At 42.3% G+C, this 9337-nt stretch overlaps 1 protein-coding gene across 3 annotated transcripts in view; it reads left to right on the top strand.

Moving 5' to 3' along the window:
• The first annotated feature begins 349 nt into the window (after nucleotides 1-349).
• The window catches only part of sphkap (SPHK1 interactor, AKAP domain containing), a 35496-nt gene continuing 26508 nt past the window's right edge, over nucleotides 350-9337 (top strand). For 2 of the 3 annotated variants that reach the window (XM_082503188.1, XM_082503186.1), the window contains exons 1-3: nucleotides 350-455; nucleotides 7420-7522; nucleotides 8723-8833. In XM_082503188.1, the coding sequence (XP_082359314.1) occupies nucleotides 361-455; nucleotides 7420-7522; nucleotides 8723-8833 (309 nt within the window). In that variant the 5' untranslated portion in view covers nucleotides 350-360. Of the gene's footprint in view, nucleotides 456-4730; nucleotides 5088-7419; nucleotides 7523-8722; nucleotides 8834-9337 lie in introns of those variants that run through there. The other variant, XM_082503187.1, reaches the window with a different exon arrangement.

Genomic DNA, 9337 nt, shown 5'->3' with positions numbered 1-9337 from the left:
CCAGTAGAAGTTATGTAATTTAAGTTTTTTTGTGATAGTCCAAGCAATAAAAGAAGGTCAGGCACAGGTTACAGTCCAAAAAAAGGTTTTTTATTTCACCCAAATACAAACTTGGTTAAATTATACAAAAAAATCTCAACCTTGGGCCCATAAAGGAGGTCAAAGCAACCAAACTCTAGTTAAAAGCTAGCACAAAACAATACTACTACTACTAACTCTAACAAACTGATGTATCTAAAGGGGAAATTTAAATAGTAGCTGATTAGTCCACAAAGTCGTAAAAAAAGGGGTAGAACACACAAAAACCGGACTGAAACTAACATAACAAATTACATTCCCCCCATGATCCAGAGTTGTGGTATGACCCAATTAGCAGGTCTCCATATAGGCTTGCTCCACCCTTTTTCCCACTTCTTAGCTCATCAACCAAAGGACCTGGAGCAGCTGCCACTGAGGTAACTCCGAAAACAAAGAAAGATTAAATCATACGCCCAACTGTGTAAACTAAAATGTCCGTACTTATTTTAGAATACAGTATAATATGATTGTATAAGTAAATTAAATCTAAACCGAAACCAACCCTTTCTTACTCTGTAAATTAAATACTATATTTAAAGAAAGATAAATCTAAGTGTAGTGTTATGTGTAAGTAGCACTGAGATGTTTGATAGATATTACCCAATATGTGTGGCTGTAACTGCAGCCATCACAGTCTCTCCCAATTAAGGCCAAACTAACAGCACTGATCTATTTGGTGTTAAATTTAATAATAATTATTAGGGATGGGTATCGTTTAGGTTTTATCCGATGCCGGTGCCAAACCGGTACTTTTGAAACGGTGCCGGTGCTTAAACGGTGCTCAAACCGGTGCTTAAAGAATGGAGAACACAAAATTGGTCCAAAACCCTCTCATGTTCAGCTGTTTTTTTTTGTAAAAAGATAACAATGTTAGCTTTTTCTGCAGCTATAGGGGATTTATGGCATCACTCTTGGCTGGAAGCAGTGCTTAAACAATGGAAAAGATAACAAAAGCATTTGTGAAGATTCGATGTTTTCAGTTTCGTTGCAACTGTCTTAAATTCAGTTGTGTAACTGTTAGATGCTGCTGCCTCTGCCAAAACAAGGTTTATACTTCTAAACAGGGTTCAACAAATCTCAGAATTACACCCTTGACTATAGAAAGATTTACTGCCCTTTGATCACCTACTACTGTTGTGTTAGTTTTAGAGAGATGAAGAAAATCTCAAGCAAAAGGCCTGGGTAAGCTCAGATGAGCCAGTGTGTATGATGTGCTGTCCAACCACTTCTAGAGATAAGTGTTCATACTTTCTCACAGTGGTTACTCTTTAAGATGGAGCAAAAAGTCCGGGATCACAAGGAGCGGTGTGATTGAATTGTACAAATGGTGCACATGTTTAGGCAAGCTCTTCACAAAGCTATTTATGTTGCAGTCAGTAGTTCTAACAAAATATGATCAAAGATGGTGTGCGCAGAATGAGAAAAGAGAGCTCTGAAGAAAAGTTCCGACCCTTCACATCGCAGCACACAAGGCCCACTGGTGCATTGAAGGGATGGAGAAAGTTTTTGGATATTAAAGGAAGTCCTGAGAAGGAAGAAGTCTTCACGAGGAGAGTGTGTGCGCGTGTTTGCTTGCATGTGTGTTAGCGAGTCTGGATTCAACAGTATGATGATTTTAGTGGCTGCAGTGTGTGGTGTCGTTGAATTGCAGTGCTGACTGGTCTTTTTATTATTGTGGAGGCTTATTTTCACATTCGTAGTCAAAGTCGCTGCATTGAACTTATTCTGGGTGAGATGGGCAAGTAGTGGTGGTTGTAGCTAGGGAAGTAGTACAGGTCATCTGCTAATCAGGAGGTTGGAGGGTTGATCCCTGCCTGCTCCAGTCTCCAGTTTGGATGCATAAGTATCCTTGGGCAAGTGATACCCAAGTAGCCCTCCAGTGCATTGATCGGAGTATGAATGGGTGAATGATACATGTTGCATAAAGCACTTTAAGTGCTTAGAGTATGAAAAAAGCTAATCTAAGAACCAGTTCATTTACTAAAACAGAACTATTGAATCTAACGCGTTGTTTGCCAAACTTATAGTTTCTAAATGATCTAACTCTTATTAAATTATTTTAGGTGTCATGCACAATTCCGAGGTGTTCTATGGTTCTACTACACCTATTGAGAACACAATATTAGACACTCTAAGCTGAGGCTTAAAACCTGCCATCAAAGACGGCAGACAGAAAAGTTCTAATCTACATGACAGTAAACGCAGCATTTCATAAAAATCGCATGCTTTGCTGTGACACGAGAATGCTTCTTTCTTCTTAAATCTGATATTAAATCTATATTTAGAAAGTGCAGGTGATGGCGGGGAGTAGTGTAGTGATATTCTATGTGGGTCACCTTTTAAGGTCACTCATGCACACCGCCCAACAGCAAAGTCTTAGATGACGTGGGAGTTTCTGTTCTGCTGAAAACCAAGATACTCTTCGACACTATCCTCCATACTTGATAACACAGAGCTGCACTGGAAATGCATGAAAATATTCTGCATGCTTTGTTTTACTACACACAGAATAATGAAACTCTAAAGCCCGACTGATGATGGGATTTGTTTGTTTTTTTTAATTTACATTATTTGCAGTTATTCTGTTGACCTGTGAGCTGCATGGGTTTCCCTTATGTGTTTTGCTTTGCCTGTCTCTTTGCAGAATTGTTTGTTTATTTGAAAAGATTCAGGGAGGACAAACTGCTTTTCAACAGAAGAGAAGCATGAAATTAGCTGGTACCGTACATAACCAGGGAGGGCATTAACAGTTGGTGAGAAGTGCTGGCTAATGCAGGACTGTTGCTATTTATATCAGAATGTGGAAGAAGCTTTGGATGGAAGCTGGCTGAGCAAGACAAGTTTATAGGCACTATCTATATGTCTTCATTAATTTTGAATGCAGAAAAGTATGGATGGGAAAACTTCATTTGAAACACTGAATACTTTATCATGTGGGTTTTTTCTTATTTTCTGTATGCTGCATGGCCAAGACTGCTACTACAGAAATTAGGCTTTGATATTGTTAGAGCTGAATGAAAGCAAAGGGTAGAGACGCAGACTAATTGCGGGATGCTGATAACAGCATAAGATGTATTTTCTTTGAGCACAAAAGCATTCCCTTTGGTAAAAATGCTCCTTTGAGCAGAGTGAAGGAGCCCAACTCTTTAGTCACCATACAAATCTACAACAGAATCGTCTTTTCTCCTCCTCTCTTGCTCTAACACGCAGACAAACACATGGTATAGTGTCAAATTAAAGGACCAACCCCTTGACCTTACGGTGATGAGATCTACTCTAAGGGAGCATTTTGCTGGGTTTGCCCCTTCAGAGATCAGGATCACTTGCAAATCAATGCAAAATAGTTGTGAGTGATCACCTTTACCCTACGATGAAACATTTCTATCTCGATGTTTTCTTCCGGGATGATGGTGCTACCCACCTAAAGAGCATGAATGGTAACAGTGTGGTTTGCTGACTAGTAAAAGTCATTATGTTTCAACACACATGAGAGCTGTGAGGAAGCCAGAAAAAAAAGAAAAAAAAAAACTGGATGAGGGAATCCTTTGGAAGTGTGGTGTTCCTTCCTTCCAGTTCGAAAGACTTGCAGAATTGGTGTCAAGGTAGATTTAAGCATTTATGACGGCACCCAGTGGCCCAGAACCTTACTGAAACTCTTAATGCTGGGTTTTTCTGGAACTTGTCACTCCTTTGCATCTCATCAGGACACCTGCTGTCTCAGATCTTTCATATCCACCACTTTCTTCACTTTTTCTCTCCTTTCCAGCAACATTATTCTCACTGCAATAACAGAACTGAAGGTCATGGTTCTTTCACTCCCTAGTCTGGCTTTTGGTGACCTCCTTGGATCAAAGGGTGGAACATTAGTTGATGTCAGATACAGATATATATGTATTCAATAGTTCTCTCAGTTGGCAACTACCATGTGATGTGTGTGTTTGTGGTATAGATTCTGCCCCGTGTGTCATAACAGGCTTAAAGCTACAACCTTTTTGAAATGTGTAAAGGATCAAACGCCTGTTTAAAGTGCTCCTAATGACAAGCCCTCTAAGAATTATAGCCAGCTCTGCAGTTTCTTTCGGCTCTGCAGATTCATTTAACATTTTCCACTGTTTTGGATTTGCTGCCAGCAGCTTTAGGCTACTATTTTGGTTCACTCTCCTGGTGCTCATCAGCATAATTCCCAGATGCACTGGCAGCTGTCTTCCAACAAACAAGCTCTGTCAAATGACACACTACCTGCACAGTAACAAACAGCCACAAAGTGAAGCATCCGGTTAAAAGGAGACTGCTTCTCTCTGGGGTTTGTACTGTAAATTACAGGCTGGGCTGAGATAAAGCTAAAAGTGCTGAATTTTTCATTTAACATGAACCAGAGCTCTCAGGGGAATGCTTGTTGCCCCTTGCCTGCTGAATGTGTAAACTGTCTGGGCACCTGGCTCGCCATTTTGACATTTCGGGATAATAAGTCAAAAAATTGTGCCTGCTGTTGGCTGGGATGCTCGCAAGTGTCAAAAATAATTACCGCCAGTAATCAAAAGCAGACAAAACAATTACACGCTTTAAGTTTAACAAGCTCGATGTGCTCGTGCATGGACGCGCGCGCGCTCTATCCGTGTCAAATGCCCTTGCCTGCGTCGTGCACCTCGTTACGTTTGATCCACGGGCTCCTGCGCTTCCACACGGCACAGACGCGCAGAGCGGACAGGCAAGCGCTGCTGCTGCTCATTCTGCTGCTGATTCCACGGGGGGAGGGGGGGCTCGTCACAGTCCCCATCCAGTCACGCTGAAACGGTGTGGGATTCCTTCACTCCTCGATCAGGGATGCGCATCTGGACCGGAGAGTGTCCAGGGGACAATTACGCGTCAAAGCGCTCCACTGTACCTCTTCTTGTCATCCTGCCCCCGCAGAGGAAATAAACACGTCGTCTGAGGACAGTTTGGCTGTTTTCTTTTTCTTTTTTTTTTAATACAATGGCAGGCGCAAAGTGCCTTCTGAAGACGCCGAGGTAAGACGTCTTAATTATAGTAGCTTTAAAGAAAAATAACACATCGACGACCACATATTCCAAAACGAAATCTGTCTGTGCAGCAACTGATTTGAGAGCATGTTGTTCAGACTTTGTGGTGTTTTTCTTTCACTCGAGTGGAACTTTAATGTTTTTTAGGGGGGCTTCGCACAGAATTTTAATGTGATATTTTCGGATATGGTGTTTTAGGTAGTTTAAGTCTACCTACAACATGTGCCAGTGCGGCGTGTATTGTTGTATAGGCTCCAGGTGTACAACGTGGGGATTTCAGTGCTTTGCAGAGTGCTTGTTTACTGTGAGGGGGAAAAACGCACTAAATCCATGCAGTGTGACACCAGAGCTGCTTTCAGAGAAGGCTATTGGCTATTGCCAGTGCTCTGCCGTTAATAAGATGTTTTACCCAGCCTGGCTTAGTTGATAGAAATGTCTGACAGTGGCAGCAGTCACGTTTCCAAATTTATTTATTTTTTTGCCCCTTCTTGGTAAGTTTTAGTCTTCTGCTTCATGTAGTCGAAGGTGAAATTGAAGGCTCGTGCAGTCTATAGATCTTAATTTGCCACGCTGGTTATTTTTAGTTGTGGAATCTCAAAGATAACGTCAAAAGTTACCAGCTTGTGGACCAGTAAACTGGCCCGCTCATCCCTGAGCATGAAATCCTCAATCGTACAAGCTTTCATAGTGAATTACAGCAGCAGACCCGGGGAGGGTGACGTGTCTAAAAACCAGACATTGCAGGGGGTTAATTGTGTCCTCACTTCAGGCTGATGCCTGTTGGTTACCTCGGGCCCGGGAGCACTTGAGCGCACATAACTGTCAGTCATCACCGTGTCGTGATGGAGAGGTCGTTAGGTGCAAAGATTAGAAAGCAGGTCGCGCGTGACAAATCATTTCCCCTCGTCTTCAGTTTTCTGTGATAAACGCTCATCGTGTGCATGAAAACCACCAACAAACCGCTTTATGGCGTTTTTCCATTTTCGTTTCTTTCCCTTTAAAAGCGTTTTCCCGCGTCCATTTTTCACCCTGCATCCATCTAGTTTTGTGCAAGCATCCGACAAATTCACCGCAGAATCATTGCGTGTGTGTGTGTGTGTGTGTGTAATGGGTGTTTTGATGTGCGCCTTGCAGACACAGCAGCCTATTTAAAGCACGTCATATCCACTTATCTCCAGTACATTATTTTTTATCTTATTTTGTTTTTTTCCTAGTGGTTCAGGACATTCACAGCAAACTCATTTTTCTGGTGACAGTTTATTTACATCAGACATGTTCATTAACTGCAAACGGATACAGTTGTGTGATTCCCCCGGGAAGGGGGGGGAACTTTGGAAACAGAATGCTTTTAATTTGCTTTGAAATATGTGGATTATAGAAAAAAACAGCTGTTCCTATTTAAATATGCACCCCCAGCCTCTTCATTTTCCAAATTGATCCTCATAAATGCCATTCCGGATAAGCTTCGATTTGGCTTATCTCAGTGAAAGCATGCATAGAGGATAATGACGCCTTTCTGAGATTTTGGAGTTTGCGGTGTTTCGTCTCGTTGTGCACTCTGACAGGTACGCCCGTCACTACAGTTTGTCCAATAATTTTGTCCTGCGCTCCAAATAAAGGTCACATGTTGTGATCCTTTCCTGCTGCTGCTTTCCAAGTCAAATTTTTGGATCTGGCACAGAAGCTCTGATGTTTGGACGGTGCACTGCCATTGCTCCATGCTTGTTTGATATTAGTTTATTTCAGATAATGGAAACCACTTTAGAGTCTTGTGAATAGCATGAAAGCCTCCTGCTAAAAGCAACAAAGGTTTGGCTTTACATTTATGCAGAATGTATTTGTATATCTCATTCTGGGGGAGAAGACCACTTTTTTTTTTTTACTTAACAAATGATGCGATAAAAGGGGTCTTGACATCCACAGACAATAAATAAATAATAAATCAACTTCAGTTATTCATTAGAAATGTCACTTTGGTTGGATATAAACTGTTACATTTTCTTGACTGTAGGATCAGGGCTCAGGCATGGGTAATGGCTTTGATCCTGTCTCGTTGGGTTATGAAGGGTCGAGCTGAAGTGAATGAAGTATTCGGTGCAGAATATTGAAATGCATCTCCCGTCTGACAATAACTGTTTGCTTAATTCAACAGATGAGTGTCCCAGCTTTACAGTTTGAGCAAATGTGACAGTCAATGGGCCGCTCCAGTAAGCCCAGATAACCGCTCTTTACCGATTCCAGATTTTTTTTTTTTAAAAAGGGAAGTCTTTGACGAGAACTCGCTCTGACAAAGTCAACTCTGTGCCCTTTTGCCTTGCAGTAACTTCCAGTCGTCTGCCATGTTTGAAGGCTCAGAGTCTATCGAGGTGGAGGGAGGCAGCACAGAGAGCGCAGTGCCATCGTCCATCAGCGCCTGTAAGAAGGTAAGACTGGGTGTTCAAAACCTGTCTTGGTCATAGCATCTTGGATATAACAGGATGGGGGGGTTGCTTGTTTCTCAGCTCATGTTTCTGTGCACCTGTCTGTCATATTTGCCTTTCCATCAGTCTATGTTTCTAGCAGTGCCAGAAATTTTCATTTCCTCCTCCTGGGTGCCAGTGACGCTCAGGGGTTGTGTAATAAGAGGAACAGTCAGGCCCCCCGGGTCAGCCCAGTAGATTTATCACATCCCAGTGCCACAGAGACAGGACGAGAAATAATACAGATCAGTGGGCTGAGGTGGTGGCTTAGATTGAATTTCCTTTCAAAGTGTGTGTACCGTAGATCTTTTGGGTGTGTGTGCCTGACTGTACATTATGTATGTGTGCTGGTGGAGTCTAATTAGCCTACTGCTCATGTTCTTAACTGACTTCCACCAAAGTGTCCTGTACAGACAGAAGGTGATATCTATCTTATAATTGGGCCTCTGGCTCCGCTGACCTGTGGCAGCAGCCTTCGATATTATCGCTCTCGGTGAGATCAGCTGACCCTGCGTCACTTTTACCTGGCTGAAGGCCTGCACAGATGGCCTGTTCCAGAGGGTGCAAGCATGGGGGGACATGGTTTGTCACTAAAAATACATAGTGAGAATGAACAACGCAGTCACGTGTCACAATAATTGCACAAGAATGCTATTAATGGATAAAATGTGATTTTAACCTTTTATCTGCTGCACTTGAGTAGTACAAAACAATCTTCTTTTACAAATAAAAGATCACAGATGCATTTAATGAGGTCAATACCAATTACTGTCATAAGAGGATCACTGATTTTTGCAACTGAGAGGTTATTAAAACAGCTTGGCCAGCAGTTACAACACACTAGATTATTACGGAGAAGAACATTATAAATAACCAGCTGCATGATTTTACGTTTCATCCTAGGGTTTCATGAAAATATCACCTAAGGGAGGACACTATCTGTGACTGCTTAGTTGACAGATTTCTGATGCCTAGCTGCGGACACTTAAACTGAAATAAATGTCCTAGAGAAAGGTCAATTGATCCCATCCTCCTGAAGGGAAAGCAGAGTGGCAGATGAAAGTGGATGGGTGACTCAGAAAGTGTGTGTGTGGTGGTGGGGGGGTGGGTGTCATTCGCTGTGTGCGTTGGTGCATCTGAGTAGAGTTCATCTGTGTGCTTCAGGTTCTGTGCAGTAACAGTGTGCTGGACTCATCGGAGTACTGGCTGAGGAATGAAAAGGCTCTGTGCAGACTGGGCCTGCTGGATGACGACATGGAGGGCGGCTGCACCATGGTGAGTAGCATACGCGTTGGCAACAAAGTCTGACCACATCGGCTCTAGTGTTCAGTCTTGATGTTCAGCGATGGAAAGGAAACGGTTTGAAATTTAAGGCAGGAACGATGTGAAGGCCCATCTTCAGTCTGCTTCCACTGAGCGTGTCTTTAAAAACAGATATTTTACAGCAGGCTCGTGGTAGCTTCTTGTTGCTATTTAACTGAAAGGTTTTGCTCATAATCTACTCAGAAACTTTGAGTAGATACAAACTGCAGCTCTATTCTGCTTTCTGCTTTTGAAAGCTCACTTTAACGAGCAGGGTCTTTGATAATCATTTATCACTTTCAGTGACGTGACGTCTGTCGCGTGAACACTTTTCGCACGTCATTTCAATTTGCTGTTTTGTTCACTTTGTGAAATTGTAAATTAACAGAGTGCAAACACTGAGTGGAAGCCTTTTATTTTCCTTAGCGTCACTCTGTCTTATGAATTGTAAATTCAGTATGAATTACATTCAGGATT

This window comes from Aulonocara stuartgranti (genome assembly GCF_965226115.1).
Source record: "Aulonocara stuartgranti genome assembly, chromosome: 14".
In the NCBI taxonomy this organism is placed as follows: domain Eukaryota; kingdom Metazoa; phylum Chordata; class Actinopteri; order Cichliformes; family Cichlidae; genus Aulonocara; species Aulonocara stuartgranti.
This window is presented reverse-complemented; position numbering and strand designations above follow the sequence as displayed.